This window comes from Macrobrachium rosenbergii, chromosome 39 (assembly GCF_040412425.1).
Source record: "Macrobrachium rosenbergii isolate ZJJX-2024 chromosome 39, ASM4041242v1, whole genome shotgun sequence".
Classification (NCBI taxonomy): Eukaryota; Metazoa; Arthropoda; class Malacostraca; order Decapoda; family Palaemonidae; genus Macrobrachium; species Macrobrachium rosenbergii.
The window spans coordinates 7840001-7860000 of NC_089779.1; the positions used below are offsets into that span (position 1 = coordinate 7840001).

At 37.5% G+C, this 20000-nt stretch overlaps 2 protein-coding genes across 2 annotated transcripts in view; one reads left to right on the forward strand and one right to left on the reverse strand.

Annotated features, from left to right (window-relative positions):
* LOC136825702 (serine/threonine-protein phosphatase 6 regulatory ankyrin repeat subunit B-like) overlaps positions 1–11011 on the forward strand; it is a 26419-nt gene extending 15408 nt beyond the window's left edge. Inside the window, exons 7-10 of the mRNA XM_067082447.1 lie at positions 1001–1135; positions 4465–4584; positions 9265–9519; positions 10667–11011. Of these exons, the coding sequence (XP_066938548.1) occupies positions 1001–1135; positions 4465–4584; positions 9265–9519; positions 10667–10852 (696 nt within the window). The 3' untranslated portion in view covers positions 10853–11011. The remainder of the gene's footprint in view (positions 1–1000; positions 1136–4464; positions 4585–9264; positions 9520–10666) is intronic.
* The window catches only part of LOC136825703 (ribosomal L1 domain-containing protein 1-like), a 170950-nt gene that overhangs the window by 53543 nt on the left and 97407 nt on the right, over positions 1–20000 (reverse strand). The window lies entirely within an intron of this gene.

The window sequence follows — 20000 nt, forward strand, 5'->3', positions numbered from 1 at the left end:
ATATATATATATATATATATATATATATATATATATATATATATATGTGTGTGTGTATAAAATACATTAGACATTTTGATGATGACACAAATACACACACGCTATATATATATATATATATATATATATATATATATATATATATATATATATATATATATAGTGTGTATAAAATACAGTAGACATTTTGATGATGACACAAATACACACACGCTATATATATATAGAGTGTGTATAAAATACATACACACATATATATATATATATATATATATATATATAATGAATAACTGATTCAAGAAGATATGGAGCGTGATGAATGTATAATTAAAGGCAAATGCCACAAAGGAAAAAAGAAAAAAACGGAGTGGTTGCTAGGCCTTTCGACACAACGGTCCTTCACTAGCAGAGTGATGAAAAATATAAACTCATTTTTATATTTTTCATCAGTCTGCCAGTAAAGGACCATTATGTCGAAAGGCCTAACAACCACTCCGTTGTTCCTTTTTCGGTTTTTTGAATTTACCTTTACTTATACATATATATATATATATATATATATATATATATATATATATATATATATATATATATATATATATGTGTGTGTGTGTGTGTGTATATAATATATATATATATATATATATATATATATATATATATATATATATATATATATATATATATATATATATATATATATATATACATAATAACATAATACACACATTTATACATATATATATATGTACTGTATGTATATAATGTATAAGTGTGCAATGTTGATGACACTAATAGATATGCTTCATTAAAAGCCTAAATAATTCGCTAGCAATCTTAACGCCCTTCACTATGCAAAGGACAAACACCATCGAAAGCTGAAAGAATAACGCTATATATAAAAAAAAACATCGTGGAGATTCGTGATGATCTTTGTACATCACACCTTTTTTTTCTTCTCTGCATATCCTACTCTCCGACCTGTTTCCCGCCCGAGAAGATCCGGCATGCCCTCCTGTTAAGCGCCCCGCCCCCGTCGCTGGTCCTGGACGGGGTGGGAAAAGCGGGGGACTCGTGCGTCGCCGGGGGTGGCGAAATTGCCTCTGTACTGCTCTCTCTTCCCAGGCCGTTCCAGGTGAGTGGGCCCGAACATTCTTCGCGAAGAACTTTCGTTTCAGGTTTTTTTTTTGCATTTTCTTTATTTGTGGTCTTTCTTTGAATTTGTGTAGTAAGGCCTTTACATTTTTTTTTTACTCTCCGTATTATCTTCTGCGTTATCTCTCTTCCTTATTTCACGAAATTGTATCTTCGTATCGCCAACGCTGCAGGTTAGTTGACTTAACTATGTACAAAGGTTCTAGAGTTATATTTGTTTTTATTCGTTTTAGTTATTTAGTTCATTACCTTCATCATCAACTTAGCAAGTCGAAGTTTCTCTGTCTTATCCCGTATTTATTTCTAATTTTGCATTTCATTCAATACGCTTTTATTTAAGCCATAAAGCGATTCCAGTGTGAAGATTTGGGTATCATCAACTTTTGTGTCATATCAATATTCAGTGTACCTCTTCAAATGGTATTCGCATAATGGCTAAAGTATCTTGCTAAGAATTTTATATAATACATTTCCTATTAATTTTGCACTGTTCTCATCTTTAACTCTAGGAACGGTTTTGGTAAAGGCTCGTAGAGTCCAGATGTCAGTACAGTGAATAAAATCCTGAAGCCTTATACACTAATAGATTAACAGAGGAGATGTTTACATTACCTTCACAGTCTAATTACGTCTTAAAAAAGCGTTAGGTGTAAATAAGAAGATGCAAGGAAAAAGACTTTTATAATAAGAAGATGCAAGGAAAAAGACTTTTATAATAATGAATAAATAAGCGAACAAGCAATAAAGTGGAAATGAGTAAATCTATAATTTCAGGTAGTGATTAAAAAATTACACGGGCAAGGGAAATTGCTTTACTCACTCAAAAGAACTGTATGACGATTTCATTTTTTTTTTTTATTTTCACTATCCTGTCTCGCTTCATATGCAAAGCAATTTCCGCATGATAAATGATTTTAGTACAGTGTTCGCGTATTTCCTTTCTTTTATTTGCTTTGTATCATCAGTTTCACTGTCGTTATTATTTTCAATGATACTTCCGTTCTCTGTTTGATAGTTCTGGTTTTACTATATTTGTAAAGACAAGAATAGGAATAATTGTCTAAATTGTATCGTTCGACTCTCGTGCGTTTAGTTCTTAACCTCCTCGCGTACCAATCGAACTGACACAAGTTCGAGTCCCGGGCAAGAACGGGAGATTGGGCACCCTCTGTTCACCTAAGCAGTTAATTGCTTACGTACCTGCTGCGGCCGCATCCACGGTGAAAAGGGCTTTCATGAAGCTAGTAACCTCATCCCACACACACACACACACACACACACACACACACATATATATATATATATATATATATATATATATATATATATATATATATATATATATATAGTTATATAAATATATATATATATATATATATATATATATATATAATGTGTGTATATATGTATAAAATAAATATACATATATATATATATATATATATATATATATATATATATATATATATATATATATATATATATATATATATATATAAAACACGCCAACGAACAATTTCCGTGTTGCCAAGTACTTCCATTTGCAGGCGGAATTGCAGGATGCATCGATAGTGCACCAATTTTATCCTACAGTACTGCGGGAGAGAATACTGTTTACAATGACACTTGTCAGAAAATACCTTCCTACACTTATCCGGTTACTCTGTATACGGTAACGAACGGGTTTAGAATAGCTATAGATATTACTTATTAAAGTGGAATAGGAAAATATGTCATGCATGACGTTATACTGGTGTGGTGTAGCACGCATAGCATTCGCGTGACGTCACTGCCTTATACGAATCGTGAACTCAGCCTAGCTGTGATACGTATTTGATGACTGACAGGGATATTGTTTATTCATTTCCATTTCCTTTGTTCGTAAATCGAAAAGAGTATAGTCGTGAAAACCTGTTAGAATTGATTCATGAATAAACGCACGTGTATTTCCTTTATTCGTATGTTATTAAAAAGTTTGATTTTCAAAACTGGATAGAGAATTCATTCATGAAAAACTGTTATTAAAAAGTTTGATTTTCAAAACTGGATAGAGAATTCATTCATGAAAAACTGTTATTAAAAAGTTTGATTTTCAAAACTAGATAGAGAATTCATTCATGAAAAACTGTTATTAAAAAGTTTGATTTTCAAAACTGGGTAGAGAATTCATTCATGAAAAACTGTTATTAAAAAGTTTGATTTTCAAAACTGGATAGAGAATTCATTCATGAAAAACTGTTATTAAAAAGTTTGATTTTCAAAACTGGATAGAGAATTCATTCATGAAAAACTGTTATTAAAAAGTTTGATTTTCAAAACTGGATAGAGAATTCATTCATGAAAAACTGTTATTAAAAAGTTTGATTTTCAAAACTGGATAGAGAATTCATTCATGAAAAACTGTTATTAAAAAGTTTGATTTTCAAAACTGGATAGAGAATTCATTCATGAAAAACTGTTATTAAAAAGTTTGATTTTCAAAACTACTCTTCTGTTTCCTTACTCGGATCCTGAAGAGTTCAATTTCGAAGGGCAAAAGAACACTGCTTTCTTTTGTTCACTGATAACTGCTTTCTCTTTTCGTTTCCCCTTTTCGCGCAGAAGATGGTGCAAGCCTTTTCTGAGACTGTAAAGAGATAAGTTCTATTTCTTAAATATAGAAAGAAACTGTGGTGCAAAAAGGTATATTTAGTGCTGGGGTAAGAACCAGTTTTCGCCAAATTTTCCGAGATTAAGACTGATAAAGGCTGGCATTACAGGTCTTTTTCCCACACTCCTTACCGTCTTTTCCATTTGGGATTTTTCGGGTCTTTCCTACTTTCGTTCGTCGTCAAATACTATCCACAGGATTAAAGGAAGGTAGATGAAGCTGGTCGTAAATAATAACAAAAGTTGGTTGTGCGCATTCTTTATAAGGTTCTCTCGGAGGAATGGAATGGAATATAGAGTTTCGACCAAAGGAATAATTGTTTAGAATATTGATTCATTGATTACCTATAATAAATATGATCAACGGTGCATTTGCATATATCACACTGATTCACGCTGATTTTGACCTTGGATTAAATTCAAAATGATAATAAAGACTTTTCGTATTTAGATGTGGGTTACCCTTACATTCTTCTTCCTTTTATTTAGTTGTGAACGCGCTTTCTCTCGTGTATTTATTTACTTATTTATTTACCTATTAATTCATGCACTTTAGCTTACTTTTCTGCCGTCTGATTTCTCCAGCAATACGCAATCCAAATCTTGGTTATCTCCCGCAGACGGCACGGAATGCTTTCTCAACCTTAATTTCTCCTGCAGGTGGTGCAACATGTCCTACGGAAGGCGACGACAGAGACAATTACGCAACAAGTCCAGGAATTCGCCGAAAGGATCGACCCTGAAGCAGACACTGCCGTTATCTTGTACATAAGTGGCGAGGTAGGACCTTCTATTGTTTTCTAATTGTAGAACTTGAAGGTGATGGGTCCAGAGGGTTATATTCTTCCAGTTTTCTGTATGCATCATGGGATGAGGTTGCTAGACCTAAGGTCCTGCTTCATGAATGTTCCAGGGACTTTTCTCTGTGGTAACCCATTAAGTACTGTCCAAAATACAACAATGCTGAACGGTATCCAAAAGAGCAGTGGTATGGTCAATGTTACAAATATCGGCAACTGAAGAAATAGATGTAATTTTCAAACTATTAATCTACAAATAACCCATTAATATCGAATTCACCATACCTTAAGAATAACTTACAACCAAAGGGACTTATATACATTATATATATATATATATATATATATATATATATATATATATATATATATAATGTGCATTCATCACGAACGGTATTCGAACCTAGGACTTTGTGCTGACCATGGACGACAATGACTTTATCCAACCGGCTTTCAAAGGATGGAAAGACCACAAGAGTTGCTAGTGACAGGATTGCAAAAGCAATGCTTAGGTACAGGAATAAAACCGTGACTGGACGGCTTCACAGTTGTCCAAAATGTGTCTAGAGGGGAGCCAGGCTCCAAAGGAATGGGTGAGAAGGATAACTGATCCTTCACAGAAGATTAAGTGTGATATAGGAGACTGCAAGAATTATAGAGGCATAATGTTACCTACTGCACCAAGGAAAGTGAGACAGATGACAGGTGGGCTGATGGGGGAAAATAGTATGGGTTAAGAGAAGGGGGAAGTCGTGTGGATCACGTTTGTGATGAAAAAGTTATATGAGCTGGAAAGGAGGAAAAACTATAAATGGCATAATGGACACAGAAAAAGCTTATGATAGAATCAATAGAAGCAATGTTGGGATTTTGAGGGCGTATATTATAGAAGATAATTCATTGTGAGTTTAAACATTTTATGAAAGAACTGAAGAGTGGTAGAATATACGAGTTATTGGTTTGGTATAACACGGGCTTTGAGACAAGGATGTACTATGTTTACAGATTATATAGTAATTTACATAAATATCCATATCTATATACATATATATATATATATATATATATATATATATATATATATATACATACATAGTGTGAACATTTATTTACTCAAGTTGCTAGGAGTTTAAAAAAATCACATGAAAAAATCTGAAATGAAAAGTGGCAGTATAAAAAGAATTGGCTAATATCTACAGAAACTTACTACACAGTTCAATTACGTAAGTAACCGAGCAATCAATAAAATTTTTTTCTTTTATTTATCGCGTCATGTCCTACATCAGCAAGTCTACACAATCAACAAATATCTATTCGTTCTTTGACGGGAGACTACTCGAAACCATTTTCTTAAAAAAACTAGAAATAAATACGAAAGAGAATAAAGTGAAGACAAGCAGTGAGGAGAAAGCATAAAAAAATAACCATCACTTTATCTCTTCTTTCCGCCGCTTCTTGTGTACGGGCCTCCAAACGTTTCAAGTTTTCCACGCGTTTATGCGGTTACTTGTCCATGTTACAGCACCTGCGTAATTCTTACGGAAAATACATGAGAATTCTGTGCAGTTCTGACAAGTTTCTTGCGCAACGTCATGCGACCCACAATGCAATACGTAGGCGAGCCATCTGAAAACCCACCGATAATTCTGACGCAAAATACTTGAAATAAAAATTAAAATTCAGGCACCCCGTTCATGAGTTACGAAACTTTACCGAAACACAACGAAACCTCTATACATCCCACGAGGGGAATCTTCGTCCTTCTAATAACCAATTAAGATGACATTTCCTTTGACGCAATTACAATCAAGAGGAATCTGTTGACGCTAACGTCGTCGAACTGGTACGAACCGTGAATGCTCTGAAAAGACGAATACAACGCAAAAGACGAAACAGGCGTTTGTTGATACTGGATGATATTATGTGTAACAAACAGATGATTCACACACAGCGATGACGTCTGAATGATGAGAGGACAACAGTATAATTACTTCGGGATAAGTAGCATCATCTTACAGAGAAGGCGCGTCATTATCATCAGTGATTTGCATACGGTACGACGCATGTTTTCTTCTCTAACTGATGGCTCTCTTTTCTCAGAGGGTTCCGCTTTGTACGCATTAACTCAGGGCTACTCGTCGTCGGTCTGGTATGCACAGACTCTCTCTCTCTCTCTCTCTCTCTCTCTCTCTCTCTCTCTCTCTCTATATATATATATATATATATATATATATATATATATATATATATATATATATATATCCACGTGTGTTCGTGTATACACACACATATACATAATATATAATGCTATGTCGGGTCTGGGTAGGTGACCACCAAGGAATGCTGACACTGTCGGCACATAAATCCCCGAGAATACACATGATCTTGGGAGATGGGCTCTATTCCAAAATAGTTGATATAAACCTGAATGGCAGCAACCTCTGAAACCACCCCAAGGGGGGAGGGGGTTATTATAGATAAAGGACATGATCTCTTCTATGCTGAGCCAGGTTTGAGGCTGCTCTCTCTCTCTCTCTCTCTCTCTCTCTCTCTCTCTCTCTCTCTCTCTCTCTCTCCTCCAGTCCCTCTTCATTTCCCATCCATATTTAATTTTTCCTAACTCTCTTTACGTAAATTTTTTCCAGCCAAGCAACATCTCCAAACCTTCCTTTCTTAAAACTTACACCAATAAACTAAACATTTGTCGTAATTCCTTTCAACACTCTCTCTCTCTCTCTCTCTCTCTCTCTCTCTCTCTCTCTCTCTCTCTCTCTCTCTCTCTCTCTGTCCATTCTTCTACAAAATCTCTCCTCCATTTTCTTCCTAAACGTCTTCATTCACAATCATACAACAAACCTTACCGTACCTTCTTTCAGTGGTAGTGTTCACTGAACTTACTTCCATTTAAACTGTAAATTTAATCATGCCTAAAATATGCTTTAATTCGAAACCCGTTATTCTTCAAAAGTTTTAGGGAAGAAATTACGATACTGCCAGGTATTAAATGCTGACTTTAAACATCGAAATTTCGGGTGAATTTCACAAGATATGAGTGCTTGCACCGAATCCCCTAACTTGTTCATTTTCTTATGCAGGACAGATAGAATTGCAACGTTAAACAATAAACGGAAATTCCAACATTATTACTGCACCATTTTTTATATACTATAGAAATGCTGCTTAATCCACACATGAAAAGACAAACCTCTCCTCTAGTGTGTTACGGGCTGCCCCAAAAGCAAGACCCCAAGCTGGCATAAGACCAGACTAATCTTAAGCAAAAGTAATAAGCAAACCTAACCCTCGAAGAGCTTTTATTCAAGGGAATTTCCCCTGAGGGGGGGAATTCCTTCCTTGGGCTTCAGAACTCCTTGAATACCCGCGAACTCATTTTTCCTAACTCTGCCCCGAGTTGCGTAACTCCTCCGGTACATAATTCCTTTTTTACCGACTGGGATCGTCCCGCGCGCGCGCGCTGGAGTCACGGTGACCGCCACCCACTCACTAAGTTGAAAACAAAACAATTAATTTCTCCATAAATGTCACGCAGATATCCGCCAGGTCTTACGTTTGTTAACATTTTTTTGCAGTCTTCATGGTTTCCTGATAAAATGAGTGAGAAATAACACCAAAATTCCCCCTCTCTCTCTCTCTCTCTCTCTCTCTCTCTCTCTCTCTCTCTCTCTTGGTATAGATATGAAAAAGACTCGCCATTCTGATACCAACTGATAACTAGTCACAGAGGAGCTTCTTCGCACCTAAATTAGTACATAACAAGAATATTCAAAGAATCATCGATTGTAATAAAAGAAAAATAAATAAGTATGGGTAAAAGGAAAAACCAAGTGGACTGCAAGTCACTGAACTAAATTGGGAAAAGATGCATATATTAGTCAAAATCTATCTTATCCTCGTTTACGAAATCCTTCACGCTAAATCACCAGATTCTTTGAGTAATTACGTACCGCTTGTTAATTATTTCAATTACACAATGATTATGCTATTAGTGCTATTGGTACGAAACATACTAACTGTAATGGTTGATCATTTCCTCTAATTTTGTGCTCAGTGCTTCCAACAAGGTCTCATCAGCTCGATACCCCGAGATCGATCCACGGGGGAGAAGGGGGGAGGGAGGAAGGGTGTGTTAATGGCTTGGACCAGTTTTCTGTAAATTTCATCGTATCTGATTTTACTTAAAGAGTAAATTAGGTAACTGGTGAGTCGCTACACCCATACTAAAAGAAGACTTGCCACAAAACTAGAAAGTTATCTACTGTCCCTTTGGAGTCAGAGTCAGCCATCTTAGTATATCTATATGTGTATGTATGTATGTATGTATGTATGTATGTATACAGTATACAGTATATATAGATATAAATATATCATTTATATATGTGTAATATATTCATATATAAATATAAATATATATACATATATAACATATATGTATGTATAGCCTATATATATACATGCATACACATACATATATCTATATCTATATCTACATATCGATATACATATATATAAATATAAATATATATATATATATATATATATATATATATATATATATATATATATATATATATATATATATATAACGTAATGGTGTCTATAATAATCGATTAATCTCAGCCAAGCAATGTCCTACCTCCAGATCCTGGTCACTCCCGAAGGTCCGGCCCTTCACCTGTCTTCCGCGAACTCCGCCCCCACCAACGTCCTCCTGACGTCGTACTTCCAAGCCCTGTCTGCGGCTCCAACCCTCATCCTCTTCGTGGACGCCGTGTCCGTGAAGATGGATGACGCCGCCCCTCAACACGCCAAGGCCCACCCGCACGCCCACATCCTTCCGTCGCTGTCGCATCCGAACGTGGCTGTCTTCGGGGGCGTCTCCCAGGAGAGGCTGCAGGTAAGCGGAAGATTCATAATAAAAAAAAATAATAATACTGTACCTGTCATATACAAGTTGTGAACAGGTCGTACTGTCTCTCTCTCAGTAGTAAGGGAATAAATAAAAATTGCAATATAAAATTTTGGCCAAAGGCCAAGCGCTGGGACCTACGAGGTCATTCAGCGCTGAAAATAATGTTGAAACAAATGGTAGGTGAGGATTGAAAGTACGGTGGGAGAAAGAGAATATGAACGGAGCGACAGTAAAAGGAATGAAAGGGGTTGCAGCTAGGGGCCGACGCTGCAGAGAATCTTGAGTAATGCCTACAGTGCACCACGTGAGGTACACTGATGTCGCTACATCCCTACGGAGGTGAATAAATAAAGATAAAAAATGTCATGTTTTTTTCAGTCAATAATATACGCTAATGAACAAATGAAGATGATACGAGGCAGTAGGCCTACTGATTCGAGTCATACAAAAAAAAAGTAAATACGAACGAGAAGAGGTCATATTTTTATATCATTACAAAAACAATAAATAAAAAATTAATATGAAGCTTCGAGATCGTTAACAGTCAGCGAATTAATACATAATCATTGAATTTCTAAATATACATTAAATATTTAACCAGTAAAAAGATAGTACACGCTATTTCAAAAGATCATGATTATTTATTGTTTTCTATGTTTTTTGTAATCACGAACACAGGCAGTATGCAGTCTCGTGAGCATTTTTGCGCTTAGGCAGAACATACTTCTATTTACATATTGCATTAGATGTTGGATAAATATACAGAAAAGTACAGTATCATCATTTTTCAAAAGTTCACATACACAGCCATGTTGAGTATTCATGTAAGTAGCCATACATGAACTAATGCATTCATACGTTTCATGCGTAATTTCATGCGTAAATATAAGTGATGTATGCAACCCTTCATGGATGTTTCATATGATGCATGTATGACTGACACTGTGTATCCTTGTATACATGCATGTATGAATGACATCATGTATCCACGTATACATGCATGTATGACTGTATATGACCTACCATAAATAAGCACCAATTTCTGCCAATGTTATATAGTTCGTATTTACATCAAATGTATCACTACAAGTTACCAAAGCATTCGTGTATGATCGTCTGTGTGTACCCACAGGTGGTAGGATCCCGGTGCAGCGCCTTCAGCAGTCTCCTGGCGAGGGAGATCCTACACGGCGTGTCCCTCCCGCAGCTGCACCAGAGGCTCAACCTGTCCTTGTCCCACCAACCTCGATCTCCAACCTCCAACCAGCCTCCGCCAGCCACGTTCATCTCCAACATGACGAGGGAGTGGCTGTTTTGATGGAGCTGTCCCCTACCCTCCCCCAGTTCTCTCTCTCTCTCTCTCTCTCTCTCTCTCTCTCTCTCTCTCTCTCTCTCTCTCTCTCTCTCTCTATAAGTATCTGTTCGTCTAACTGAAGTTCTATACTTCCATACATCGAATTATATATATATTATATATTATATATATATATATATATATATATATATATATATATATATATATATATCTAATATAATATATATATAATATATGATTCATTTTTATAAAAATTTAAATTTTCTGCTAAAAACTGACAATGTTTCAGGCATTTTAAGCAATTAAATATAATATAATATAATGAAAACAGGCAGACACACCCAGTTGCTTTACAGCCAGCCTCTCTCTCTCTCTCTCTCTCTCTCTCTCTCTCTCTCTCTCTCTCTCTCTCTCTCTCTCTTAACAACTGCTTGTCACTGACGTACATAATTAGAAGGAAATAATGACTTAACTAAACGAACTTTAAATGAGCCACCAACACCATTTTGCTAACTGCCTATACATCGACCTCGATATACAAATTATCTTCTTAGCAAAGGCGGATGGGACAGGCTACCTAACGCTATTATCCAAAAGGAAAGACAAGGACCCGCTTCTTGACAGATGAAAGACTATAGACATCATACGCCTACAACTCATTTTTTGTCCTGAACTAGTCTCGACTGTTATCTATTTGAAATACCAGTCTTTTTCATTGTAAATATGGGCATTTCTTGTATTCGTGAGTCAAGATAGTCAAAGATATTTTGTGTAAGTAACGACGCATGTTATTGGGTGTTTGTACTTTTAAATGTATGTGTGTATATACAGATTTGTAAAAAGGCGCATACACAAAATTATATATATATATATATATATATATATATATATATATATATATATATATATATATATATATATCAGAAAGTCATCATTAAACAATATCTGTATAAACCGTTATATATCTGTAAAGCATCAAGTCAATAGTGAAAAGGGGATAATGAGTATTCTCTGCCAATTATCTGCGACATTAAAAACACATTTTTATTACTGGAATCGCCAAACATATGATATATTTGATGAAAGGCCTGCAATGCTCTCTATCGCTATCTTTTTAATGTAAATAAAGTCTCTTGTTGGTATAATTTTTTGTTGTGTATATCTGATCATTGAAGTGAAATATATAAATGGATTTATGAGCTCGTGTTGTTTTATTTAAGATATGTATTCTGTCATTTTTTTTTTAACTTTACAACCCACAGGGTCCATGCCTTTATGGGATGACGTTGTTATCCCCCTGCCCTTCTCCACCCTAATAACTAACAACCCACCACTAGCAACCAGGCACATAATTCACTGCTTAGATCAACAGAGTAACAATCAGTCGTGTTTCTCAATAGTAAGATGAGGCTGCTAACCACTGGAAATATAAAAAAATATATATTTCACGGTTAAACATTCAACAAATTGAAATGCAAGAGGATTTCGTGCCACGTTTGACAAGAGTAAAAATACAAACTATATCTGCCACCCGTTCTGAAAACACGCAAAGGTCGCTCATGCTTCCGCTCAATCTGTTAGACTAGTATCCGTGACGTCACAGAATTATGACGTCAGTTTGCGTCACTCTGCGTTCGTATGCACATTTTAGGGGGTCGTGCTTAACCTGAGTGATTAAGTCTTTTTATCTATATACTGTATGTGAATATCAGACCAGGCGTTGCAAATATGGGACCTCTAAGCGAAATATCTGATAGATTTTCAAACTATGTGCCTAAATACTGTGGAAGGTGAAATCGAAGCTTTTGCCATTTCACGCATTCGAACACAACTATGACGTCACAAAACCAGATTTATGACACTCTGGGTATACGCAGCGACCTTTCAACCCGCCGATGTTGCAATATCCGTAAAAAAGTCTAAATTTAGCGTCACGCTCTGATCATCGCTCTTACAGTAACGCCGAAGGACCAGAAAACACAAAACCGCAAGATATTAGGAACGAAGCCTTACGTAACCTCCGAAGAAGGAGGACTCGAGAGAAACGCATTCCCTTAAAAGGAAGAGGCACTTACGATAACCTTCATTTTAGCGACACCTGACGTAGTTCTGTAGTTACGTTACACGTTTTCAGAAGACCTTAGAATCGCATTCAGAGCTCGGGAAGGCTCAAAGTATTTTATTTAATCGTGTTTAATTTTAGAGTAAATTCTCTCTCTCTCTCTCTCTCTCTCTCTCTCTCTCTCTCAGGATATCTTCACCTCCATGGATAGCATGAGATGTAACTACTGTGTATTCTCTCTCTATCTCTCTCTCTCTCTCTCTCTCTCTCTCTCTCTCTCTCTCTCTCTCAGGATATCTTCACCTCCATGGATAGCATGAGATGTAACAACTGTGTATTGCCATATTTGTATTTTTCCTTTATTTTGAAACTGCTTCAATCTGCGTAGTGACAGAAGGGCAGCAGGGATACTGCCTGCAGTCACAATTTTTTTTTTTTGTGAATCATTAAGGCTCTTCCTTTACGCGAGAAAGAAAAAACACTTCGTGACTGCCTCCTTTTTAATTGAACAGGAACAACATTTTCTTCAAAGTTTTGTATCACTTAAGAATAAGACGATAAAAAACCTTCAATATTGCCTGATGGGAATGATATCAAGATGATCTGTTCAGAAGAGATAACATGGGTGATATTAAATTAGTATATCAAAATATTACACGCAACTGAAAGTAAACGCATTGATACACAAATAAAACGTTCACATAGATCGACAGATAAGAGAACCTAAGATGATTGGCATTGATGATGTCTCGTTTGTGTATGTTTATATATACATATATATACATATATAATATACATATATATATATATTTGTATGTAAGTATGCATGCATGTATAAGGTAGACAGAGACTTCGTATGCCTAGAGCATTGTACTCCTGAAAGTCTCTTACCATCAGACTTGTATTTACAAGTAGGACAAACTTCTGTTTCAAGATAGTTTACTGATTTCGTCTTCTTGATATTGCTTTCATTTAACGGATTTTTTTCTTAAGAATTCAGGAGCCAGAAAAGCCTGCCAATGACTCAATCCAATGCAATACAGAATGATATGAAAAAGACTGAGGCAGAGTTCAACTTTACTTTAACAAATGAATAGATGAATTTAAACTCTGAATCTGACTCCAAAGCTTTATAAAATGCAGTAGAATTTGTATATTCCCCAAATGGGAAAACTATTTTCATGATCTTGGGTTATATTTCATTCGCGTCCTCTCAAGCCAAGATGCTTTTCAAACCTGACGGACATTCGTTACATATGAGGTGGGGAAAAATGACAATCATTTCCATCGTTTTGACTTCCTTCGAAATTGAAATCTTCAAGTCTCTGAATTTGCGTTCTTGATAGACATAATATTATCAACTTCATCTTCTTCTCTCTTCTCAGCTTGATTCTTAGTCTGGGACGCTGTTGTTAATGAGCCTCCACCAGCTGTTTCCAACTTGAACGGCTCATTTCATACTAGGTTCTGTCAGATGTTTTACGGAAGGATACCCTTCCTGGATCGAACCCTTCCTACTTTTCCGGGCTGGGGACCTGCACCGAGCTGGGCTGGTTTGACCCCCTACCCACTCCCCAAGTGGCTAGGTTCAATACACACATCAACAGACTGGTTTGACCCCCTACCCACTCCCCAAGTGGCTAGGTTCAATACACACATCAACAGACTGGTTTGACCCCCTACCCACTCCCCAAGTGGCTAGGTTCAATACACACATCAACAGACTGGTTTGACCCCCTACCCACTCCCCAAGTGGCTAGGTTCAATACACACATCAACAGACTGGTCTGACGCCCTACCCACTCCCCAAGTGGCTAGGTTCAATACACACATCAACAGACTGGTTTGACCCCCTACCCACTCCCCAAGTGGCTAGGTTCAATACACACATCAACAGACTGGTTTGACCACCTACCCACCAGTTTCCCTTCTCCAGGAATAAACTGGAATAATGAGATCGTTAATGGACAAACAATTCATGCTTCCCTCCCTTTTGTCGAGCAACCAACTAATTCCTCGTGCATTTTACTCTAGGGCCCGGATTCGTAGTCCCAAACAAAGCGAAAATCAACTGAAATCTCACTTTGTCTATATCCTTAAAAGTCTTTTCCAAGGACACATTTATAGAATAAGATAGCATACAGAATTTAGGCCAAAGGCCAAGCCCTGGGACCTGAGGTCATTCAGCGCTAAAAGGGAAATTGGCTGTAAGAATGTTTGATAGATGTAACAGGAGGAAAACCTCACAGTTGCACAATGAAACAACTCATAGAGATGGTGGAAAGTCAGATGGAAGAAAAGAATATGAACGGAGCTACAGTAAAAGAAATAAAAGGGGTTGCAGCTAGGGGCCGAAGGGACGCCGCACAGACCCTTAAAGGTGGGCTGTGGGTTGCCAAATCCACATGACTTTTATAAAAGGTCCTTTTTTATTTTCGCTGAAATAACTTCCATCTTGTTAGCATCTGCAAAGTTTGTGTATACATACATACATACATACATACATACATACATACATGTATATACATATACATACATATATATGTGTGTGTGTGTTTTTATAGTTTGAGAATGCAAACAAGGTGCATGAAAATAAAAATGAAAGACCCATAGTATCAAAAAGACTATGCCTTTTGGACATGGTACATTTGGATAATAAAGGGTAGTATCTTTTATTTCCATAGGAAGAATCTATCCATTTAGGGGACCCTTTAATTATACCTAAGCGTGTAGCACTCTCCTAAGCCAACTATTAAAACGCTCCAGTTATTCCTAAAAAAATTTTACGACATGGGAAAACCCATTCACGTCACTTAGCTTTGATTTACTCATTCTTAACTACTGTCTTGTCAGTATATTTGTCCAAAGGTGATTCTCTTAACGCTCTTATTATTACAAGAAATGATTTTCACGCTCTTATCTTTGGATTACTGCAACATCCGCGGCAATTGACAGGACGAATTCATGCTACGTGGCAACTCGCACGTAAGGCCGAGAAGAATGTGGGATAGTGGGGGGGGGGGGAGTTCCAGCATATAAAAGACAGGATGCGAATGTTCCGGCAGCACTTACAGGTTTGACGTAGTGGTGAAAGCGTCGCGTGCCAAGGCAGTGGTTTTTTTTTTGGCAAGTGGCTCTTGACTCTCGAGTGTTTTGTTAGGTGAAGAACGCCGCCAAAATGAACTCCCGTGCAACTGCCTATTTCCTTGTCTGCGCTGTTATTGCGCTTAACGACGCTGTACCTTTACATACGAAACTAAGTCGAAATGCGAGGGACACCTTTATATTGATGCCCGGTGTTAATCTGCGACGTAACTCTGTCGAACGACCTGGCGCAACGAACGAGTCTCCGATGCCTCCCCCTCTCATCTTCTTCGGAGATTCATTTGACAGACGCCTTCCCGCAGACCCCGGAAGCCAACGGGTGGTACAAAAATCGGACACGCTCGAACTTCTTCCTGTTACGGAGGAAAATTATCATTTCCAAGATGAGGGAAGCGGGGGGTCGAGTTCCATAGGTTTCCCTGGACAGAATCAGGAAGACTCATCACCCAGCCCAGTGCCTTCTGCTAACGCCGGCGATGACGGTAGCGGGGACATAGTCTTTTTCCCAACGCCAATCAAGCTAGACCTGTCAAACCGAGATGCCAACGACGCCAATCGTGGCAAAGAGGAATGTTCGGCCGAGTCAGGTTTCCTGAACTTCAACGGGACGTGCACGAGGATGCTCGCTAGAAACGGCTGCCCCAAAGGCGAATGGTTCGCCCTGAACAGCAAGAAGAATGTGGGCGAATGTGTAATACAGCCTTGCCCAGCAGGACAACTCATGTACATGGGGAAATGTGTCAATGTGCTCGACAACACAATCTGCGGCGAGGGACAAATGCTGTACGTGGATTTCACCGGTTACGTTCACTGTGACTGCCTCCCGAATTTCTTCTACGACCCTTGGTCGGGGAAGTGCTTCGCCCAGGGTGACCAAGGGTATTGTAATTTTGGGCAGTATCTGGTCATCAACCAAAAGGGAGTGGTGGAGTGCAGCAAGAACCCCTGCCTCGTGGACGGGTACGTATACCACAACGAAAGTGGGAGGTGCTACAGGAAACTGTACCGTGGATTTTGCGACGAGGGGCTCTTGCTCACCTACCCGAACAACGGAACGGCCGAGTGCCAAGCCATTCTCATCCGCGGCGTCTTCGATCTGCCGACGCTGCGTTCTTGCACGGCCGGCAGCCTCCGGGACTTCGCAGGAAACTGCCGGCAGGAGTTCAGAATACCTTCTTCATCGTCCTACCCGACTATATATGGAGGCTGCCCTCCGTCTCATACCAAAGATCCCCTTGGCAACTGCCGGAAAACGCATTCGTTGTTCGGTTGAAGGAAGGGAGACCTTACGAATTATGTTCGCGCATTAAATCTTACTGACAAAATCCGTGGACAAAATGAACGTTTTAAAAGCAGCACTCCGCCGCTGCTTTGACTCGGTGGCTTCTACCCGACCACGTATCTGAGGTGGATGAGTGATGAGTCATAAGTACCAAGATCTAGTTACAGACCTTACAGAAAGGCGAGAAATACAGCGATCGGCGTTGACTCTTCGTGTTATTAAGTCTTTAATATTACTGCTGATGTTATGAAAGTTCCTAAAGACATTGTGTTTATGTTGAGAGATAATTCACGAATCATGTATTAGTTTCATAATACCAACTAACAAAGGCCAAATGTATTTCTGTAACTCTTGGTTCGTTTGTTCTGTACAAATCAGGCAAATGTTTATTTACGAAATATGGTCGACTTTTATCCATTATAACGTTATAAATCTTTTGCTTTTATGAGGTAGCTTTACATAGTGTAGTAATAAATACTGTAAATACTTTGTTAACACTGTACAAAAAATACTTACGTAAAAGCTATACCAAACCTTGTTTACAACACAATTGTAAGTGTTATTTATCTGTGATGTTAAATTATAATTATATTTCATCTTATTAAATGAAATTTGGTACAGAGATTTTTATTGACCTTGGAAACAATTATTTTACGTTTGAGACAAGTGTTTCGAAAAATCCATTTCCATATATAAAACCGGTTTTGCTCTAAAATATGTATAAAACCATTCTTTATGATGGTCAGGATCATAAAGGATAGTAACGAAAACCTTTACATTTGCATTGCAGTGAGTGTTTTGATGTAATTTAGACAGTAACTATAATAACATGTACGTTTCTGCCATGAAATGAAAATAAAATTACTTAAGATTTTTATTTTAAAATATGAACTATAAGCTTCAGAATTTGAAGCGCATTACAGGAGATGACCTGAAAGAAAATATCATTCTAAGGTTACCGTGATAAGCCTTAGTCTACGGTTACTTCACTCACTGTACTCGTATCGTCTTGAATTTGTAATTCTGTTCCATTAAGTTTCTGATGGTCGGAGACGCCACGAAAATTCCTGTTATTTTGTGGTCCTCTAACTAGACTTGCAAATTGTGAGTTGAGTTTGGACATTATGAAATAAAGTAGTACTCATAGCGGTAATGATAATGCAATAACTGGAACTTCTTTCATAAATGCTATCGAAAACGTTTACTGTAATGGCGCATAAATCATTTTTCATCTACCGCGAAAAACTGGATATACATTAGACTGGTGGATGAACAAATAAAACACTGGAACTAAATAAAAATAAAGCAAAACGTATATTAGTACGGTCAGAAAGAATCTCAATAGAGAGAGTAAAAATTAATACACGCGTGCAAATAGTGAGGAGGAACTTTTACATGTAATCACAGGCAAAAAAGTGATGAAATCACAAAAGGGGTAAACCTGATAAATTATGATGAAAGCGAAAGGTAGAAGTAGGAATCTTTTCTCAATCAGTATAGACAGCAAGTACCATTATAATAAGCACAACGCTAACCATACCTGAAGGGATAGACACTGGCACTTCTTCAGGCAATACAATTCAAAGACATAGAGCAAATGCATCCACTCAGAAATGCACAATCATATAAAGGTAACGCTTCTTTATGGGTAACATTTTTGGGTTTTTTTCTAATTTTTTCTTCTTTGCCGTCGAGAACAATACGGGCGAACTCATTCTGATTGTTGCTGTTGCTATTGCAGAGACTAAAGTAATGTTCAACAAAAACCTGGTTCGGGTCAGTGTTGGTTGGTACTGAAATCAGGCGCTCTTGCATAATTTTCACTTAATCAGCGGTGGTTCGTCCAAACCGGAGCCTATTCAGTATGCGTATTATAATGGCACTTACTTTCTATACTGATTGAGAAAAGACTCCTACTTCTACTTTTCGCTCTCATAATTTATCAGGTTGCGGAGTAAAGCCCTACGCCCTACCCTTTCCTAGTATCCCCTGACCTCCAAATCTCTCTCCTGTGGCTGGGCTTTACTATACTCCTTCTGTGATTTCGTCACTTTTCTGTCCGTTATTTCAGTCATTTTTTTGAAATGGTAACGCCCTAGATCGAGAAAAATGTGGTAACAAAGGAATGGGTGTTATAATTCGCCATAAAAGTCACCAATTTTAACTGCAAATACGAAATACTGATTATATTATTAGTCTACTTACAGTGGGTTTCCTGGGTCCAGGATCTAGGCTAGCCTAGGCCTAGTCGCCACCCGAGTTAGGTGGAATAGGTTAGCGTACCTGATTATCTAATATCTCCTATGTTCGGACTTATATTAGTATACTTCTTTACAGGTCTAGTTTAATACTACGATGCCTGTAGGGGCTCTATCATATTTGAAGTACTCATCGGTTTTCGATCAGTTCTCTTTTCCGAGCGTGGAAGGGGGTTTCCCTTTTTCATACACAATGTAAAAGAGAATTCTCTTCTACTCCGCTAAGATTAATACATAATTGCTAAACAAGACGGCAAATACTATTAATATAATACTTCTCTAATCTGGCAATTTAACAATAATCAAGGGAAGCTACAATTACTTCCCTATACAGTGGAAGTGAGGGAATAAAAGCTTGTTAGAAAAAAATAATCATGTTGTAATATGTTAGAGAGAGAGAGAGAGAGAGAGAGAGAGAGAGAGAGAGAGAGAGAGAGAGAGAGA